Source organism: Haliotis cracherodii, unplaced genomic scaffold (assembly GCF_022045235.1).
Source record: "Haliotis cracherodii isolate W230 unplaced genomic scaffold, xgHalCrac1.p SCAF_15, whole genome shotgun sequence".
NCBI classification, from domain to species: Eukaryota; Metazoa; Mollusca; class Gastropoda; order Lepetellida; family Haliotidae; genus Haliotis; species Haliotis cracherodii.
This window is the reverse complement of record NW_027266270.1, coordinates 27599367-27621865: the sequence shown is the minus strand read 5'-3', so window position 1 is coordinate 27621865 and position 22499 is coordinate 27599367. Positions and strand designations below refer to the sequence as shown.

The following is a 22499-nucleotide window of genomic DNA, read 5'->3' as shown; positions in this document are numbered from 1 at the left end:
AATCAAACATTCAGAAAAAATAAAAATAAAAAAGTGTGTCCTGAAGCAGGGATTTATCAGGGATTAACAAAGAAAGTGCGCCTGGCTGGCAAATTGAGGGAGGGTGGCTATTTTGTTCGAATTTTTTATTTTGTTTCAAGTTGTTTTCTTAACTTCAGAGGTATTATAACATTGTATTTTGTGATAACATTCAATGTAATAACATAAAACCAAACATAAAACCTTTTCCTAATTAATGGTGCTCTTTACAGTGAAATACAGATTATCTCAACAAAGCCATAAAATTAGTTATTAGTTATGTATATAAACATGAATTGGGAAATTATTAATTCCAATCTTGGATTTATTACTGGCATTTCCTGCAGACTTGGGGCCAACTATTGGCTTTTGAGCATGTCTAGATAAATCCCTGTAATTAGTTCCTGTCACTTCTCTCTGATCCAATGATGAATGTCATGTCAAGTTTACTGATATGCAGAAACACATTGTCGAATGCATTTTTTTCGGTTTAAAAAAATGTCGACAAAATAAATATAGACCATTTATGTACATTGCATGATTACAACATTGCAAAAGAGCAACATTTTTTAATATTTTTGCACATGACCATTTAAGCAGTTTACAACTATTGAATACATCCATTACCATGATTACACAATTTCATCTGTTCTTTAGGAGAATGGCAGCAAAATAATTTCATATAATTAGATTCTTGATATTGTGCCAAACAACACAGTGTATTTCATCTCTCATCATGTTCCAAAGTGTCATCAGGATAACATCACATATGTTGCATGCATCTACAATGGTTGGTAGAAAGTGGCTTCACTTCAGCAATGTTCAGTAGAGTTTCTGAATCTGTGTACTTGAGTATAAGTGGTTCATATTTCACACATTTTACTGAACCTAATATTTCCTATGATGAAAATTGATGAATATGTCATATATTCCATAACCGATATGATTATGTCTTCTCTTGTGAATGAATGCTGCAAGTTAGGGTAATTTCCTTGCAATTCGACAATTGAAGCTGGCATGACAGGATTTGGACTGATTAACACCTTTCTGCTGCAGATAATCCATAATGTCTCCAAATTTGTAAGTTATTTTCTAAGGAGCCTTTTCAACCACAATATTTACAATAAGAAATCAATCAAAGTTTGCCATTCAAAATAAAGCCCATACAGTGTTCTAAAGTAAGCATGCTATTTTATATATATGAGTCCAGTGTTTCAGTAATATCACTATCATGCTTTAGGGGTCTTTGGTCCTGAAGCATGTTGAGATTTGCTCTTGTAGTAGTTGTAGTAGTAGTAGTAGTAGTAGTAGTAGTAGTAGTAGTAGTAGTAGTAGTTCATGCTTATAATTTCGAACACATGAATAATTACGTCAGCATATCAGAACACTTCCTTTCCAAGTCAGAAATGATTACAATAATCATGTAGGAAAATGTGCCAATTATTAAGGGGTTCATCAAAAGATCTACTGACAAGGAACATTTTTTAATACTCACAGGAATTCACAAGTGTTACATTCAGTTTCACTTTGAAACATATCAGATGTAATGTAGATGGTATATCGATATGCTATAAATATTTAGTCGTCATGAAGTCGTCACAAACGGTGGTGATCTATATGATTGGGAAACTGCAATAGTTATATACACGTGTCCAACAGTATCACTTCTGAAGAATAATTATGTCACAACTCACGTCGTGTTTTGACAGGTACGATTTCATCTGCAGACACGCATGGAAACTGTACTTACCACGAATATTGCTTTGGTTTTGGAGGTTCATCTTCTTCTTCAAGGGGTTGTCTGCTACCAAATCGGGAAAAAATGCACCCCATGACTCAGCAAATGCATTCGGTTATTCAGATAACGTGTAGTTTCAAAGCAAGCAGCTTAATCTCTTGCCAGTCGCGGCTTACCACTTTCTGACCACAACAAACTACTGCTATTCAGCATCACAGCTGTACCGGGCTCGCCGGTTTTACTGCATTCTGATTGGTTGAAATAATGCCATGCCAGCTGATTTTGCAAGCACCTGTTCAGATGGATGTTTTGCATGCATGTTTGTGTAAGACTTATATCTGCTCTTTTAAGTCGAGGCAAACATACCATAAACGCGATTACTTAATGAATAATCGTTTCCATAAGGATTTTTGGCAATTCAGCAGTACAAAAGTATCTCAATATGAGGATTCTACACAAAAACACGCACGATCCTTTTGGGGGAGCGCCGTGACAAAAAAGATAGTTATGGTTTCAGTTAAGACTATAGATCAAATAGTTGTCTTTTTTACCACTTTCTAAAATGCATTAGATATTGAAATACAAATCTAGCTGTAGATAATTTACCTGATTACACAGATACATATCAGATACAGCGTCTGTAATCACGAATAAACCCATTAACGCCCAGATCTCTACTGGAAATGGTTAGCGTTGAGCATAGTTTCCCAGTCACATTATTCGTGTTACACAACCGTCACGAAAAAGGTCAAAACGGCCACCGTAAAGCTTTGTTTTGGCCGTTATGATTGTTTTCAATGTCCATTTTGACGTGTGACCATCTTTAACAGTACATTTCACGACAACAAATTACCTTGCTTATGTTGCTTTTGTTGTTAGAGTCGTGATCAAAATGAGAAAAATAGAAATTAAATGGGAGAGTCGGATATGACGAATCTTTGCACAATGGTTAAAGCGTTCGCAACATCACGCCGAAGACCCGAGTTCGATTCCCGACATGGGTACAATGTGTGAAGCCAATTTCTGGTGTCCCTGGTCGTGATATTGCTTGAATATTGCTAAAAGCGGCGTAAAACAATACTCACTCATTCACGAATAATAGAGGAGTTCTTCAACATTCTATAGTTGCACTGTTTCTGAGTGTTGCACTTACACGTAACAGTGAGTGTGGGAGGTTAGCTAGGCTTCTTTGAACAGTACCTATGTGATATAAGTGGACCAACTAAATGTGGGAGGGAAGCCCGAAGTGATCCTATAGACGTTTACGGTGCTGACAAACCGAGCTCAATTCGAAACTATGATTCGCTCCCACAATCAACGGATACTGATAAACTACGGGACACAATTATAACAGTCATAGAATCGTTTGTCGAAAAAATGTAAAACTAAAAGTGACGATTTTTAAAAGTGCCCTATTAAAGTGAAGTCAAGGTTACCCATACTGTCCAAATTACATATTTACTTGTTTGATTTCATAACTGTAATTATTTAGACTAATAACTTGAAAGAGTCTGTCTGTCGTGGAAATTACATCTTTATTATGTCACTCGGTGAAATAAGTATGTTATCTGACATGCCCTCTATTATAGCCATACAACCACGGACTGAAATTAACACCACGGACGAACCACGTGTATACACTGTCAAGCTAAGATAAATGTGACTTTTTGTTGCATCTGTTTATGTTATCCATGTATTCCATCGTAGAAGAACGGTAAATTAAGGCAGCATTAATTCCTCCCGTGGCTCTGCGTGTATTTATATAACAGTGTGTCACGACAACGTGTATTTATTTGACAGATTCACCACTACATGATAAGTCATGTAAACTGCCGGGCAAAATAAAGTATACACCCATGCATGTTTGGTGGTACAAAAAGAAACAAACAAGATATGGTTATTCCATGGTGACATAGTTTATACGGGTATCATATACAGCTGTGTTTTGGACATTAAGTTTGAAATGTTTCGGCGACCCTTTTCCGCCTTGTAACGTTGTTATACCACTTGTAATTCTTTGGTCAAATACGATTTCCCAGTGTATATACTTTCTTTTGCCCAGCAGTGTATGTTATTTAGTATTGTCAGAAACATTTACTGGCTTTGTTCTGGACCTCTATATAGACTTATTTCGTATTTGGTGAAAACTTGTAACGTGAACATTTCTATATATTTTGGTTTGGTAACATTTTTGTATGATTGACAGATATTTGTGAACCAGTTAGCTTGGAAAGTCGAAGTAAAAGTAAGAAAAGAAAAAAGGCCAACTCACATATCCTGAAAGCAACATTTGTGGTATAACCGTAGTTCCAATGCGTGTCTGTCTGAAAACACGACATAATTCGTTTCAATTCGTTTACTTCAAAGTAGTTTATATTTCGCTTCTTATAAAGTTATTTCGGTTTAGTGATTAAAAATATGCAAATTCTGCTACTGGTCGACATTTCATATTTCTGCTCAAGTTGTACATGTAAATGCATTTACTTCTGGAATAGAAGGCTTTGTGTTGTTGTTGTTGTTGTTGTTGTTTTTAACTCGTGGTTTGCAGTAACCCGAGTCTGTATACATTATGTCATATTATTAATCAAAATATTACATCAAATTAATTCTAGTAGTTTTACTATTTTTCGCCGTGGAGAGCCGTAGGGCAAATAATCGATTTGTTTGTTATTATCTGATTGTGTGGGTCATTTAAAAGGAAATCTGTAAAGAAAACAAAAAAGATGTGTCGTCTCTAAGCCATGTTAGCAAGTACTAAAACACAACAACCATTCTGAATTACGCAATGGTCATGGATGGTCATGCTCTAATTACAAGGTATGTCTGAGTGCAGTTGTGACCCGATGGCGCCGGAAGTTCCTAACGCTATCGGTCTTTTGTTAACGTGTCCTGACCAATACCCGATAAAGTGATACTATAGTGTGTGTGTTTTTTATTGTTGGTTTTTGTTTTTTTGTTTTTGTTTTTTGGGTTTTTTTTGTTGTTTTTTTGTTGTTGTTTTTTGGGGGGGGGGTAATTATATTTGAAACTTATCACCTTGCACACGACGGCGGTCTGTAAGTAATCGAGTCTGGACCAGACAATCAAGTGACTGACATCATGAGCATCGATCTACGAAATTGGGATTCGATGACGTGCATCATCGACCAGGTCAGCGAGCAAAGTGAGGCTAATAATTGTATGTGTATCCTCCTGATTTTACGAAACTTATCAGAATTCATCATTTTTCCTGTGTCTCCTGACACTCGTATCCAAACATCGGAACATACAAATATGTTTATAGTATAACATGAATGTTTATTTTAAAAGAAAGCATGTGCCCCAGGCCTAGTAACAACATTTCTTCTGAAGAGTATGCCTAACAGTTAATATATGACATGAAAATATTTTTAGATTTGTTTGGTCAAATCAAATTGTCTTTAAAAATAGATAGAAAGGAGTACAGAGAATCATTTTCTTAAAATGACGAAATATAGACATGCCAAGCATTTTTGACTTGATTGGGAGTTTTCCGATATTTCATCTAAATAATTGGTTCAAGGGAGACTCTTTATTATCTGTTGAAAACCAACAGTGCAAGTCTCTGCTTATATTGTTTTAAATTATAATTATTGCAATGTGTTTCACCAGACACAAAATAGAACATTGCATTATTTAATGGACTCTGTATTACATTGCCTTAGAGAGCACAATACTGCAAGTAATTAAGGTTTTATTATGAAAGATTATATGCATACATACAAGAACAACACATAAATAGTTCACATCATACATAAAGATTTCATGTTACAACATCGGCTTTGATTTGGCGGCATGCAGGGAACTTTCCTCCATAGATCTTTTATATGTGTCTGGCTTGCTGGCATAAAATAATGTTCGTCCAGATCGGCGGGCAGTAACTGTTGGCGGCGTACTGATAGTCGTTGTGGCAGTGGTAGCTGTTGGGGTCTGCAGGCAGGGGGATCAGATCGTTCAGATGATACGGCATGTCCGCGGGAGGCTGGCCTGGGTCAACGGAAACTCCTCTGAATAGCAAGTCATCCTCGGGACCGATGTAAGGGTCTGAAACATTTAGTCATACAAGTTATACTTTAGTTATAATTTTTATGCTATATGATATTAGATGGGATCACTTAGATCTACTGTGTGTGTGTGTGTGTGTGTGTGTGTGTGTGTGTGTGTGTGTGTGTGTGTGTGTGTGTGTGTGTGTGTGTGTGTGTGTTATTTTATTATATTTTTAGTTTTTGTATTTTTTAGTTTGAGTACTTGCTTGAAGGTTAACCGTAAAACGAAGTTCTTAAAAAAAGAAAACCCGTCTTATTAATAAAAGTGACAGCGGGGTACCTACCGCGAGGTTTCATCAGTTTTTTTAATTCGTGGGTTGCCATGGCCAGGAAGGGCAAGAGAATCATCTGGAACAAAATGTGGGAAAATCTGAAGAGCTGTGATTATCTCAGCAGTTAACAACAAATACAATTTTAAGGCGCATTCCCCAGACGATAGCAGTTCGGTACGCATGTACTATCAACTGCAAAACTATATACTTCATATTGATGTGAAAAGTGGACATATAAGGTTTTTTTTTAAATAATCTATTATAATATTTGACCCTCTTTTTATTCCAATTAATTACCAAAAAACTATCATGGCCCAGCTTACCTTTGAAAGTAAAGACGTGTTTTCAAATTTCCCACTTCTGTGATGTGTTTGTTTGACAACAGCGATTCTTTTGGTTTGTATAGGTGACTGTGACGTGATAATCAGCGTGACGTGTTGTGACATCATAATCAGGGTCACGTGAGTTAAAGCAAGCCGTGACCTTGCCCTGTAAGTATAACCATTGTTCTGTCACCTTTCAGGGGCAGCGCGGTGCACTGTCAAGCGTAGAGTCAAAAACATTTATTGGCTTTGATCAGGACGTCTATATATTTCGTAAAGACTTATTTCGTATTTTTATGAAAACTGGTAAAGTGAGCTTTTTTATGTATTGGTTCGTAAACACGTTTGTGTGATTGACGATATTTGTGAACCAGCGAACTTAGTAAAGTCGAAGTAGAGGTAGGAAAGGAAAAAGGTCAACTCTGATATCCTGATAATAGAACTTTGGGGTTCTATTTTTCTAACTAGCATTCAAAGCTGCCCATGCCCTGTGAACCACATCCGTTTTGTGAGAAACTGGCGTGACGTCGCATTTATTTGGCGCTACAATTTCATATCATTTGAGGGGTATCTGTGGTACGTATCCATCTAGGAATAGTTTTGTTTCCTATTTAATCATTACCTACAATTGTGTATGCGAAGTAAACTGTCCCTTACGAAACACATAGCAGACGACATATTCCTCGCAATTTGTACCGTCATTTCTGGCATTGTTCCACACCGCAAATTGTGAGATGAAATCCCAATCCGAATTGCGCTTGTGACATTTAATAGTTTCCGTTTTTTTGAATGATGTTCAAATATAATGAATATACATTTCAGGTTCTATATGAATCGCCTGAAAGTGCGAAGCGGACTACATGCAATAAATCTCTGAACATCTAAATTTGGGATTCGAGGGCATGATCAGCATGCATCGACAATGCATCAGCAGAGATTGCAGATAATCAGTACCATCAATGGAAATTATTGCACACAGCACACGTCTACGCAAAAGAAGGAAAAGAAACAAGGTTTTGCAAATCAAATAAGAAGGTACTTGTGTATATTTTGCTCTAGTCTTTATCCAAGTGATAACTTTGTTAGCCAAATGACATTTTTGGCAAAACATTTTGCAACATATAAATAATGAAACAAATGTTACGGTAATCTTGCGGTTACTCACGAACATTTGTTAGAATAATGTCTTATGCAATATGTACGAGTTTGATAAATATATGACAAAATAAATGCTTGGTGTTGTAGGATGTTGCGGAGTCATATTTGACATGAAGTTACATATGCGAAGTACATGCGCTTCGTGAAAGATTTGAAACTTACATTATCTTAAGTATGGAAGTATGCTTCAATTTGCTACATGACAGTTTGTAATGTTTCATGAAGAATTCTGACTCACATATTTAAGTGACTTGAATATCCATGATCATGACAAATAAATATAATAAAGAATTCATAGTTGGAGTTCAGAATTTAGTCCATGTGATTTTATGCCATGGGTGTATGACAGTATGGTTCAAATTCTTACGCCTTGAAAAAACATCGAGAAAATTGTATTCGACACACACGACACACATGAGTTCATGGTCAGATCTAACTTTTAACGAATGAAAATGAGGTATTGTGCCATGTGACAAAGACAGGCCAGGCCCGACCACTATAAAATGATACCTTCAACATTAGGAGAAGAGAGCGCGGTTTGCAATCGATCGAGTCGAATCCTGATCGATCTAAGTTCTCCCCAGTTAGTGACGAGCCTGGCCGGTCTGATCCTGTCGTGTATTGATAGATGGGCTGAGAGTAAGTAAAACTTATGTGAGTATAAAGCTGGTGTTGCGTTTCTTTATTATGCGTGTATGAATGCTGATGGAGACAATTGTAAGCGTCGTTTGACCAATCACGCCTGGACGGAGCTGAGCCGATGCTCACAAGACTATTTGCACAGTCATGGCTTAAATGACCATGATGATCAAGAACGGCAATACTTTTAGTAACTGTAATAGGGTCGTACTGGACACCCGAAAGCAGTAACGATACCTGTGAGGATTCTGCGCGTATAAACTTCAGTGGACGAATGAGTGTGGTTTTACACCGGCTTTAGTAATATTACAGCAGGGGACTTACATCATATCACACCTGCGAGACGAACTGGGCTGCCCTATCGCCCATTATTACATATAGATCAGTGCTTTATGGGCGTTTTGGGGCGGTGGGGTAGCTTAGTGGTTAAAGCGTTCGCCCGTCACGCCGAAGACCCGGGTTCGATTTCCCAAATGGGTACAATGTGTGAAGCCCATTTCTGGTGTACCCCGCCGTGTTAATGCTGTAATATTGTTAAAAGCGGCGTAAAACCATACTCACTCACTAATACACTCGTTTTGCATTCCGTCCATCACTGGTCTGTCTGGTCAAAGCTCAAATACTTACACATTCACCCTATCATAGACCCTTCAGGTGTACAAAAGTAATAAACACCTTGATATTATTATAACATGAAGCCGACACGCTGTAACAACAAAAATATACTGTCCAAAGCGCCATTAAAGCTTTCAGTTATTCAATCAGTGGATTACGACTCGGAATAGGTGCACACGACCCCCATGCTGTCTTTCGGGCAATATGAGCCGACTGAAGGACGTGGTTCATATTGTGTGGTACCCGTACTATCAACCACTGGTTTGTCTGGCCCAGACTCGATTATTTTAACGCCGTCGTGATATAGCCTGAAAAATATGATGACTGCAGCGCCACACAACTCGGAACTATGCAATGGCTTGTGTCATCACGGCTTGAATTATTAGTGCACAAAACATTGATCATTTTCCAGATTTACAAAGCCAGCGAGAAACAAATTAACTTAGAAAAAGAAAACATAAAAATGACACACATTGACTCTATTTTTGTTTAATGATGCCAGTGTCACCTTTTTCAACTAGCATGACAGTTGAATGTACCGTAGTTCCTCCAACAAGCACCAGCTCCCATATTAATTCAGACGAGCTGTAACATTGGTTGGTTGGTTGGTATGTTGTTTAACGCCACACTCAACAATATTCCAGCTATATGACGGCGGTCTGTTATAAATCGAGTCTGGACCAGACAATCCAGTGATCCATCATGAGCATCGATCCACGCAATTGGTATCGATGACATGCATCAACCAAGTCAGCGAGCCTGACCACCGATCCCGTTAGTCGCCTCTTATGACAAGCATAGTCGGCTGATTAGAAAGTTCACCCGACATGACTCCTTAGGGAGGTGTTCTCTGATCTCAATACATAGGGGTAGCTTATCGGGGCAAAAGTTCTGGGTATTTTTAGCAGAATGTAAACGTCTAACCCTTGCATCACTTCGGGGTTTCATCCCACATCAAGCTGACACGCCGTGAAAGAATTATTGTTCAAAGCGGCGTTATCCTGAACTCACTCCTTCTCAGTTAACATATATAACTGACCCGGGCCTAATTATAAATTTAGTTCGGGCGCCTATTGCGACCACGTAGGGTCTTCACGTGTGCTTACACGGCGTTTATTGGAGGTAGTAAGGCAGTTTGTTTTCTGAGATTTAGTAAACGCACATACCCATTTCAGTTGACTGACGTCATCACCAATTCATATAGCGGAGCGAGGACGGTTTTCCATTTCAATATGGCAGTTGAGCGAGAGAGGTTAATTGCCGGATTTAGTTTCTGAAGGTCAGCGGTTTGTTTATTTGTCAAATGTAATCGATATCAGTAAGCACATGAAGACTTTCCTATTTATGTCTGGCTCAGTCGACGAAAATACAACAATAGAAAAAATAACATTGCTGAGATTTCTAAATATGTTTACCCCGTAGGCATTCCTTTTTAATATATAAAGTCTTAGCAATCTATGCTGGTCGTTAGAGGCGACTTCGTGGATCGGGTGACGACCATCTTCTACAGAATCCCAGGTGGTCGGATTCATGGTTGATGGCGAGGCATCGTACCCGCACGGTGTGGATAGTTGATCAGGATATCAATCACTGATTTGTCCAGATTCCATTACTTACAGGCCGCCGTCATATAGCTGGGATATTCGTGAGTGCGGTGTTAAAACAACAAACATGTAGATTTCTTTATGTTCTTTATTACTTGCCCGTGAAGAGATCACCCGTTTAATAAACATACAGCTGTACATATTGTGTACAGCTGTACACATTGTGTAATACCAAAATGCGTGCTTATGTACTCTCGGAACACGTTTCACGAACAAATATTGAAAGCTCTCAACATCCCTTGGCTTATTCAACAACATTGCGTGTGGAGATGTTAGATCACTGAGAGGAGCTTAGCACACACGATGACCCCAGCAACCTTGTTGCTAGGCTGACGTCACATGGCATTGTTTCGCCGAAGGATCTTGCAACACTATTCCAAAAATTACGTCATCGGGTATTGTGACGTGATTGTAAACTTTGAGGTGCAAGGCCCTGCTCCACAAGGCAATCGTGCTGTAGCGCAACGACAGTCGTTGGTCTAAGTTTAAGTATGTGAGTTGCGATAACCTTAATGCTACGATAATTTTGTGGAATGGACACCTGAATTCTAAAGGTAGACCGTTGTATGGTATTAACTTTCAACTTTTGACGTGTTTGAAGTATTATTCTGTTAAACTCAATTGTATTATGCCGTGGATCGTGTAGGTGTCAGCCTATTCACACTCGACAGTATAATTCTAAAAACGTTTTAAATGGCAAGTAATAAATAAAATACTAAACTCACTACCGTGTAAAACCAATTTTATGAAACTCGTGAATAGTTGTGGTATCTGACTCGCTTTCGCTCGTCAGATACCACAAATATTCACTCGTTTCATAAAATTGGTACTACACGGGAGCTCGTTTAGTATTCGACATTTACTGAATAGTAAAACACAATATTCGAACACCGGCTAACGTGAACTGAAAAAATACACAAAATGCGATGCGAAATAAACATATTGTAAAACCACGGAAATAACCATATAATGAAAGGGCATTTGCCTTAAGACCGCCTCCGTGGTCTTGGGGTAGAGCGTCCGCCCGCAAAGCGGAAGGTCCAGGGTTCAATCCCAGGCCGCATCATACCATGCAAAAGACGTTATAAGATGGTACTTGTTGTTACTCTGTCAGGCGTTCGGCATTAAGGGGCCAAGGACTGGTCGGCTCGGAGTCAGTATACTGTATCTGAGTGGGGTATTCATGTTAAACTGCGGCATGGTATCTCAGTGAGTAAGCACTATAAATCGGCGTCACACACACACACACAGTCGCTATATAAGTGCAAAAATCTTGGACGCGACGTTAAACACAATTTCACCTCAACTCACCTCACCTTTGCCTTTGAAACCCTGTATGTCCTGATGCCTGTATGGAGGTGTGTTTCATTTCTATCACGGTGTGGCGACTCAATGTTGAAAGAGCCCCAAAGTGTCGTAGGACTTTGACGTTTACAACTTTGGCCAAAATCCACGTTAAAAACGTAACTGTAACCACAAAACAATATTGATATCTGGACAACAATCATATTTATTAAATAAATGAGTGTGACATATGCAGTTATATGAAAAAGAACAAAAGTCAAATTTTACTATATAAATAATATGAAAGTATATTTGAAAAGAGTGTGTGTGTGTGTGTGTGTGTGTGTGTGTGTGTGTGTGTGTGTGTGTGTGTGTGTGTGTTAAGGGTGCCATTATAAACAAACAGCATGCATGTGTCTATCTTTGGATTGCGAGGCCATTTGTCTCAATTTATATCTCAGTTGCTGATGCTGATGCTAAAACTCCACGAATCTGTGACACCAATTCTCATCCCCTACAGCGATATCAGACCTGTCATCAGATGTTACATCAGAGATATAATACTGAAGAAGGGGGGCATCCAAATAGGTTTTAATAAATCACATAAAATTAAACCAACTATAGGTTGTACCTACTTGAGCTGTCAGTCCAGATTTGAAGAGGTCATTATGCGACGATGTCGCATTGACCATTCCAGATATACACACAAGTATTTGTTGAAAGTTGTGGATCCTCCGTTCTGTATCCCTTGTGATGAAAGACTCACCGTCAAGCATGTCCTGCTTGACTGTATTGATTTTTCCATCACAAGGGAAGACTATTTGAAAGTTTCACCCATAAAGAATCTTTCTGATATAAGTTCTCATTTAGTGATTGTTTTTTAAAAGAAATTGTTGTGTTTAAAATACAGGGCCCTGTTCCACAAAGCGATTTTAGTGCTACGATGATCGTAAGTCTTTGTTAAAGTATGGAATTTACTATCATCGTAGTGCTAAGTTAGCTTTGTGGAATTGGGCCGAGGACGGTTTTTTTTCATATAATTGGCAGCGTAAATGAGCTAACCAAGATTGTTAGTGGCAGTTCCCTCGAAGGGGGTTGAACTAGTGTAAAATAATTGTCCCCTGGAGAGGGTATGTAAGACCACGTCATTCAAAGTAGATTATTCCTACTACGTTTTAATCGTAGTATATGTGTTGTTTTAATGCTAAGCTAAATGTGTCAATAATTGCAAACACCCGAAGGGGTGATGTTATCCTGATGGGGTCCATGCAGGTAGCAAAAGTACTGTAAGTCCCCATGGTCCCTAGTATGGGGATCGAACTTCAGTTGTTGGCGATCTTTAGCCGTTCTTATAGCAAAATAAATTTACTTAACTTTGTGATATGTTCTAGTAAGACGATCTTTTAAACTCCCAATCATTAACATCGGCCTATGATAGTTGTCGCTTTGTTCAAAGGTGTGCTGGGCGTCTACAAGTGCGCGACGTTGCTGCAAACCTATGGGCATGGGTACGGTTTGATGTGTGCATGGATCAAGCAAACCACGCAGAGATTGTGAGCTTTAACTACGTCGTCTCGGTGCGATGACACACCAGCCACTCATCCTTCAGAAGAGTTGGTTATCCGAGCAATAGGTGGTTCGGGTAATATGATTGTTCTTTGAATAGGAAAGAGTGTCCACTAACCTAAAAACATCTGGCCACACTACGGTAACAGAAGGTTCTTCAAAATGTTGGTAAACTTCCCAGGCAGGCAATATCAACATGGCCTGGGACCTGGTGAATACATTTCAATTGTAATACCTAGGTTTTACAATGCCTCTTGATGCGAATGCCTGTTATACCGCGATACACTGTATTGTTTCACAATAAGGTATTCCGATGTTGTTGTTTTTTTATGGTAGTTCTTGCATTAAGACGCTTCATAAGTTGGATAAGGCTTTTCCCTCGCTCGCCGTTTTACATTTTCAACCAAAACCTCGGAGGCGTGTTTTATCCTATATTATAAACCTATTCATTGGGATCTCTGTTAAGTAAGAGAGTTCTTTCTATAGGCATTAAAACCTATTGTGAGGTTTTACTTTCAAAGTAAAACCCATTATGAGGTTTAATTTCGTTTAGGCAGTTTTACTTTGAATGTAAAACCTCAAATCCCAGGTTTAACCAAGTAACTGAAAAAATGACAAGAAGTAGCAATTCAAAATTTTAATTCAATTAAAATTGAATGTCATGTGTAAGAAATGAGCCTGGCAGTTGCCTGGCAATACGTTATAAGAGAATGAGAAGCAAACAGACCAAACCAAATATTTGCTGTGGTATTTAACGTGAGCTTCGCAGGGATTTTTATTTATTCGTTTATTTGAAATCAATTGCATAACAGGGCAACTGTGGCCGAGAACAACATTGCTCACTTTAGCGATTCGAACTTGAAATGTCCTGCTGCTTAGGAAGTTTATTACGTTCTGCAGTTGCTTGACAAAGCTACCTCCCTGTAAAAACACGCTCCCAAGCTCCTTACCAGCGCGTGACACCTTCGTTACGCTCTCGTTATTAGAGAGCTCTGCGAGCGGACTATCGCTGTGAGGAGCTTGCTCGGTATTAGAGAGCTCCGCGAACGGGATATCGCTGTGAGGAGCTTGGGCGATTTCAATTGCACAATGTCGCAAAATGTCGCAGTTGTGTGAGCAACTTTCATTCCAAGCGCACGAAAAATACAATATACAATTTGTGTGCAGATGTGAGAAGTTGTGCTGAAGCCTCATGACTGTCATCTAATTTGGTGAAGTACTATGCAACTTTTGTCTTGATTGTCACCATTTCCTTGTTACTTTTACGAGCGCTTTGGTTAGAGAGGGAGGAAATTCTAAACTTGTACAAACATTTTTTTAAGAAACTACATTTTATACATTCTCCATGGGTGATAATGTTCATAAGAGTGTTAAGTTTGACTTGTATGTTTAATGCCGTAGTTCCCCGTGGTTACCTGCACTTAAATGTTACACTGAAAGAAAGAAGTTCATATAAGTCCTCGATACATGTCTAAAATGCCATTTAAAGATATATGGGTAGTATCTACAGCCAAACTCTGTGACCTGTCTAGGAATGTAACACTTAATCAAATTGTCAGTGCATTAACAGTGTGCATGGTTCAATGCGAAGACATTAATGACAAGATCAGGTATTGTGGATGAAGCAAAGGACTGCCAATAGGTTCGAGAGTTGCAATGAAATGGGGAAGAAATCGGATAATCAAATACTTTGACTATCTATAGTTAGTAAATTTCCATTCTTTCTTGTATAAATTCATCCTGTTTGAAGAGTCACATTCATATTGTAATACTTACCCCAGTCATGAATATGTTACATGCCTTTAACCACAATATTGTTGATGAAATTTAGAAACATTTTTTGTGTGTAGTACAGGCATCACGTAATTCTTTCACATTACTATAGTTAATCTGTCATGCCGTGTTGGATTAACTGTAGTAACATCAAAGAATTTGGTGGTCGTTAACTTGTTTTGAGTAATATATGTATATGCTGTTATGATACTAATACTCAGAACACTACTACATGTTTACTGAAAGGAAATCTTATTAAAAAAGTACCGTTTTCAATTTTTCACAATGTTTTCTCTTCCAACCGATTTACAACAGTTGATTTTTTTCTGCTTCCTGACACCATTTGTTTGTTTAATTCTTTAGGGGACGACATATTTCTGATGGCAGCTGAGACCAAGAACCCTGAAGCTAGGTACTTCATTGCTAAATGCGCCAACATCGCATCTCTGAAGAAGTGTTGTGTTTCTGGCATCTGGGCCTGTAGAGACAGAACCAACTCTCAAGAACAGCCCAGAACCATTCTGTCTCAAGGCCTCCAAGAGGGTCGTGTGGTGTTGATATTCAGTGTAAACAACTGTCATGGTTGGCATGGTTACTGTGAGATGATTGACAGGCCTGGGGACTATGAGCCAGATGACAAAGAAGAGAAAGGCCAAGTAGATGGAGAATCAGGGGAGACAATCCAATGGCATTATTTTCGAGTTGTATGGAAATACTTATTTCTGAGTGAATTCAGTGAGCAGTGTGTTCCATTTACAGAGACTGAGTTCTTGCTTCCAGATGGTGCACCTGTGAATAAGTCAAGAAACTGGCAAGAGCTGACACCTAGTATTGGTGAGAGAATGTGCCGTCTTGTTGAGAAATTATACAGTGAATTGACATTGAAACGTAAAGAAAAAGAGAATGAAAAGACAGCTCAACGTCCACCACCTTTTCTGGAATCAGATGACTGTGGGAGTGTGAATGATTATTGGGCAAGTGTTGTTGAGAAGGTTGAGAGGGAGCTGGGCAGAGTTCATTTAGCATGTCCATTTGGAAGTCAAAGGTGTGCATCTATTTTGGCTGAAGGCGTTGTTGTCAGCACAGGTACTACAGATATGTACCCGAGGTACCCTAGGATGAGTCCATTCCTCACTGCGCTGCACGCTTAACCAGTTCTTTGACACTGAACATGAAAGAATTTTTCAGTTTCTGGATCGGAACTGTCAACCTGTGGTGTGAGATGCATTCCAGCGCGCTTTTTAAAAAAACAGCATACACAGTGACAAATGTACAGTACTTTCGTATTCCGCAATGCAATGCAAAGCATTCCAGCATACACCCGTAATAAGACAAACCAAAACTACAACTTGAACCAGTTTCAGGTTGAGGATTGTGGACTCGTCCACCATTAAGGGTACCAGGTACTTTTCTGTATTCTGAATATGTACTTGGGGTACATATCTGTCATACTTGTGCCGACAACGACCCCTTCAGCTATATTTTGCTTTTGTGAAGTGACAAATGACATCGGTTACACCATTTATTGTCCAAAACTGGCTTCCACAGGAGATATCGATTTGGTGAGATCAGGCAATATCTCCTACAGTGAAATTGTATAACAATGGATTGCAGACCATTGTGACATCATCAGGACGCTACAATCAAATGACATCACTGAAGCTGGTTAGCCGTAGTTTTGACGACTCAAGACATTGGTTATAACTGTTTACAAACTAAACAAGTTGGTAGAATGATTTTGGATGATAAATAGAATATCACCCTTGTGTCTTTTGATATCAGATCAACAATTGTTGATAAAAAGTAAAACCTTCCTCAGAGTTTTAAACAGTTATCAACCCGTGTTGATATATTTGATATCAAAAGACCCTTGGGTGAGATTCTCTATATACATGATATAAGTGTTATTATCTACAATTTGAGCAAATCCTTGATTTTGCATCATATCACCATTCTATTTTTATAGATACCCAAGACAAGGAGCTTCACAATTCACCAATATTTCAATGCTTCATGATGTTACACCTGTCAATACCAACACCATACTTCTCCTATTTAATGGATCATTTTTTAAGAAAGTATGTTTTCAAAATGTAATATTTGCAAACTACCCAGGCTAACACTGAGTATTTGCTTATTTCTAAACAAAATGCTAAATCTGATTGCATAATATTAAAAGAACGAACTTATGTTAATGCAAGATTAATACAAAGTGGTTGATAGAAGCAACCTCTTGTTCGCTGAGTCACAAGGAGCAAGGAGTATATCACACAAGAATGCTGTATGTATCCTGATAGTTATCGCAATCACTCTGGTATCTCTATCGCTGAATCGTTACAGGAAGTCCTCATGACACCCTTTTCCTGGACCCATCTGTTACCGTAGTTTTAAATGGATTCAGAAACTTCACACACAATTTCTTTCGCACATGAGTGTAATTTTATTGGAAGGCTTTTTAGTTTTGTGTATTCCATGTTTAAACAAAACAGTTGTCTATTTTTGTGTAGGGTCATCTTTGTTGTGCACTCATGGTGACCATTTTCCCTTCAGATACAACCTGGATGGGCCGGAGAGCGACATCGATGTGTTTATTGTGTATCAGGCGGACACTGCTAGTCTCCTGGGCTTCAATCCTCCAAAACAGACAATCAAGGTGGATGTCCAGAGTGATGCCTTCGTTCTGGGTGGGCGATGGGGGCTATGCAATGTTGCTATCTTATTCTGATTCTTTCTTGGAAAAATAAAACATGTCAGTCTCATTTTCTTCAACTATGAGATAAATGTTAGAATTTGGTAGAGTAAGTACCATTTTCCATATTTTAGTACTGACATTTGGGAGTTGTCTAGCAAATTGTTTCTGGGACCTTTAATTCTGGTTAGAAACCATGACAGCACAATTACGTGATGAAAAGAAAACCCATCCATTAAAATCCAGACAATCTTCATGCATAGAAATAAATATTAAACCTGGATTATTTTACCAGACAAAATCACCCAGGGAAAATTCATTCTAACTGCATGTTTTTAATGACCAGCTTACTGATTAAAAAATAAGGAAGAGAATATATGGATGTCAACTTCTTTATTATGAGAAATACAACATTTCGGAGTATATGCTTACTCCTTCATTCACCTGATGAAGGAGTGAGCATATATTCCGAAACGTTGTGTTCCTCATAATAAAGAAGTTGACATCCATATATTGTCTTCCTTATGTGAATCACTTCTAAATGCCTTTCAAAGGCCAGAGTTTCAAACATGTCTTGACATGTTTCAGAACAGTGACCGAGAGCGATGTGACTACACAATTCTTGAACTGCACCGTTACTGTGAGCTGCTCTGTGGAGGAGACCCACGGTGTATGGAGACTCTGTACCTGAACCAGTCTACTGTCATCCATAGCTCCCCACAGTGGAGGCAGCTCACACAGCTTGCGCCACTCATGCTCACAAGGTCAGTCACAGATATATCTGTATTATGCTACGATAATGTTAAATGAAAATAACCTTGAGATTTTATGTCCACTGTTTTTAAGAAATAGTGAATGATATGTATAAAAGTTTGTTTTGTTTTTTGTTGTTTAACACTGCACTCAGCAATATTCCAGCTATATGACGGTGGTCTGGAAATAATCGAATCTGGACCAGACAATCCAGTGATTGACATCATGAGCATCGATCTACACAATTAGGATACGATGACATGCATCAAGCAAGTCAGCGAGCCTGACCACCCGATTCCATTAGTTGCCTCTTATGACAAGCAGTCGCCTTTCTATTCTATCCCGATATTTATGGGTCGATATGTATAAAAATCTTTATACTAATTTAAAAAACAGTTATCTTTCAGTACTGTTTTGCAGTCACCTCTATGGTGGTGTGACATTCAAATTTTTTTTTTCATTCATTAGTCTCAGGCCTGTGAACGATGAACCAGGGGACTGAGTACAAATGAGTACTGTGTATTTGCATAAGTTTCTTTCCATATATATATCCAATCCATCTCCTACAATGGTTTTTTTAATAATGCTTCCTTTTTCTGATTAACCTATAGTTATTTATTCTATATTCTTTACCACATGTAGACAATGTCTGGACAAGTATTTACGAGATGCTCAGGGTTCAAATGGGGTCAAACAGTACAGAAAGTGGTGTGATGAAAACCCAGGTCACAGTGACCTTCCAGCTAAGATCAACAAGCTCTGTTACATCATCATCCGACTTCTCCAGAATGCAAGGTATTATATTAAGGAGTATGATTCTGATGATGAAGGTGATTGTGGTAGAGATAGTGGTGGTAGTGGTGGTGATTAATGGTAGTAGCAGTAGCATCAACAGCATCCATCATCATCATCATCATCATGTGGGAACGGAGAAAGGTTATCACTTGAAACCTAAATGCTTCATGGGTATTCTGATGAAGATTTGAGGACATCTCTGTCAGAGGTCGCATCAGGTGAACTTTCTAGTCTAGTCTAGGCAATCAAAATGGATGTTTCTAAATTTATCAGGAGTGACTGACACATTCAGACAAGCATATCTGATTTCTGTATCTCGGAAAAAAAATAAAATGACAAATTTCATATGTAGATAGATAAATAAAACAATTATATAATTGTGGATTTTTTATACACCCTGTTGTTTCTGAACTCCATGGCATCGACACCCAGAAGGAAGTACCATCAAAGGTAAACACATGAAGCTGAATCATTTTGGAAACCTGAGATCTGATTGGCTCAGGAACCCACGAATATAAATTGGGTGTTCAAAGTTGGTTCTGAGATGAGTTTAGAGTTTACATGAGATGTCGGAGTAAATGATCTGATTTCATTGAGATTGTACACACGCAAAATGGGTTTCGAATGACTTCAGTCCGATTTGCTTGGACTCACAATACGGAGAATAGTCCATTTTATGATCTGTCTTGTCAGAGATGTGGTGAAGAAGGGACCTATCCGTGTATTCCGAGAAGAGGGGAGTGAGGAGAGGAGAGTCATCCTGTCTGTCCGCCGCGGGGAACTTACAGCCAGTCAGGTGCTACAGAATATACACAGGTAACATAGTAGGGTAGGATATGTAACTATCTTTGAAAAATAGGGAAAATTATAGTATAGGTCCTCAACACGCTATGTTGAGAGCTAACTAAATTTCAGTGGTCAAGATGTGAGACAGGACTGAGTGTTTGTCATCATTGCCCAATGGTTGTTATTATTGCCCATGCTATCAATATAGGAAAGCTGTAATATTGCTAATTAAGGCATAAAATAGCCCTCACTAACTTCACAATGAAAAGTATCAGTTGATGTTAGTACGTTTTGTAAGACAATTCCTACCATTGTGCTTGTTCTTGTTGTAAGATGTAAAGCAGTAAATGAAATGTTCAAATGTCAGGTGCATTAGACATTGTGTAGGGTATGTGTGCCGAAACCCCAATGGCGTCATATCACAATGAGAACAAAGAATGGTGATATACATGGTTTGCACAGGCTTAAAGGCGTAAAATTAGAAGTGGTGCCTTGAAAGGTCTTCAACTTGAATCTGCCTTGAAAAAGCCTTCAGTTGATAAAATGCCTTGTCTTTGGCAACCATGGTTACAATGACATTATTTCTCCAGTAATGTTTGAAAACATCAAAGGCAAAAAACCAGTTCATAACTGGTTTGTTTATTAATATACTAACTTTAGTATAATGAATTGTGTTTTTGGATTTACATATGGCGCCATTGAATTACTCTAGCAAGGCCAGGCTGGTGGATGTAGTGATATGTATGCCATCTACCATCAGACTACAGCCACATAAAGAAATATAATAAGAAATTTAAATAAAAGGTTGCAATTTGAATTCAACAAAAGTAAATGCAATCTTGCAAGGTTATAATTGTCCTTTTCTGACAGAGTGAATGAGTAAATGGTAGGGTTCTATGCTGTGTTTATTTTCTATCCGTTTTAGAACAATTTGTACAAGGCATCTGTTTACATTAACTGTCGACCAATGTAGTTGATTAATGTGGGGTAGGACTATGTTCATTCTAATTTTCATGAAGCAAAGAAACAAGGCATCATAATTAATGAATTTATTTTGGAATATATAACTTGTTCATCTGTATTTGGGGGCATGGGTGTCCCAGTCATCTAAGGCACCACGATTCAAATTGCATTCCTTGGGCATGCCAGAAACGCCAGAAATATGAGAGACCTACTTCACTTTGGGCTTTGCTCCCACATTAAGCTGACGCATGGAGTTATAACTGGAACAGGGTTCAAAGCAGCGTTAACACCCAACTGACCCACTCACTCACTCATCTGTAGAAACTGTTGTCAAGTTTTGGGCCATAAAATTATGCAGGGCAAGTAATTAGTTGTGAGGCAGGCATGGAGGAAATCTGATGGTTAATTATTGTCAAATTACGTTTTTCAGTCTACAGGAAGAAATAGATAAGGGTCGGGATGATCTCACCACAGACAGTCCAGCAAGTTCAGTGGAGAAGTGGCTCCTTCAGCAAAGATACTGTAATTTTACTGAAAACTTTCCCCTGGCCAAGAAGAATGAATAACAGTCACAAGCTGTGATAGCAAGGTTATAATATGCCTGGATATTATGACATTTATATATATATATATATATATATATATATATATATATATATATATATGTATATATATATGCCTTGTAAATGATGCCATAAAAAAAACCACTTTTTATGATGTTATGATGTCATAAATTGTACAATAAAAGTTTGTGAACCATCTAATGTGCAGTTTTGTGTTTACACCCCATCATACCCACGTGGTCAGGAAATATGTAGGGCCCCAATACCTCATACTTTTTGTGAAAGCCATCTAAAGTGTTGTTCTATGTTGTTTGATGCTGCACTCAGCATTATTCTAGCAATATGACAATGGCCTGTAAATAATCCCTTCTAGACTGGACAATCCAGTGGTTGATATCATGAGCAACAATCCATGCGGTCGGGGTATGATGACACGAATTCAACTAATTCACCGAGACTGGTAATTTCTTACGACCAGCATGGGTTATTGGAGGCCTATATTCTTACCTGGAACCCCCACATGTAAAATAAGTGTTGGGTGGTCAGGTTCTGACTTGGCTGTTTGTGCTTCATAATGTCCCGATGGTATGGATTGATGCTCATGTTTTCAATCACTGGTTTGGTTGAATATTTACAATATCTTGAATATTGATGACTAAAATAAACAAAACGAAAACAGCTAGATTCAAGGTTTCCATCTGGTAGGTTACCTATTTAATCTGAAGTGTAGCCAAAATAATAAATAATCAGTGGTTTTTTCTATGCAAAATGACCAACCCCAAAGAAACAAACACAAGCACGGGTGCAGCTGTTGGGAAAGTAGGATGCATGTTAGGATCACATGTAAATATGCAACTATTGGATGTATGCATATAATCTGCGAAGCATTTTGCACA

The 22499-nt window shown here is 38.4% G+C and overlaps 2 protein-coding genes across 2 annotated transcripts in view; one reads left to right on the top strand and one right to left on the bottom strand.

Moving 5' to 3' along the window:
* LOC139462446 (protein XRP2-like) overlaps positions 1–1964 on the bottom strand; it is a 30596-nt gene extending 28632 nt beyond the window's left edge. Inside the window, exon 1 of the mRNA XM_071244166.1 lies at positions 1769–1964. Within this exon, the coding sequence (XP_071100267.1) occupies positions 1769–1851 (83 nt within the window). The 5' untranslated portion in view covers positions 1852–1964. The remainder of the gene's footprint in view (positions 1–1768) is intronic.
* Positions 1965–14360: 12396 nt separating this feature from the next.
* Positions 14361–21677, top strand: LOC139462015 (uncharacterized). The gene is made up of 7 exons (XM_071243512.1): positions 14361–14492; positions 15418–16099; positions 17605–17707; positions 18332–18507; positions 19139–19291; positions 19985–20107; positions 21471–21677. Exons 2-7 carry the CDS (start codon positions 15435–15437, stop codon positions 21604–21606), a joined length of 1356 nt encoding a protein of 451 aa, XP_071099613.1. The 5' UTR covers positions 14361–14492; positions 15418–15434; the 3' UTR covers positions 21607–21677.
* Positions 21678–22499: the final 822 nt, after the last annotated feature.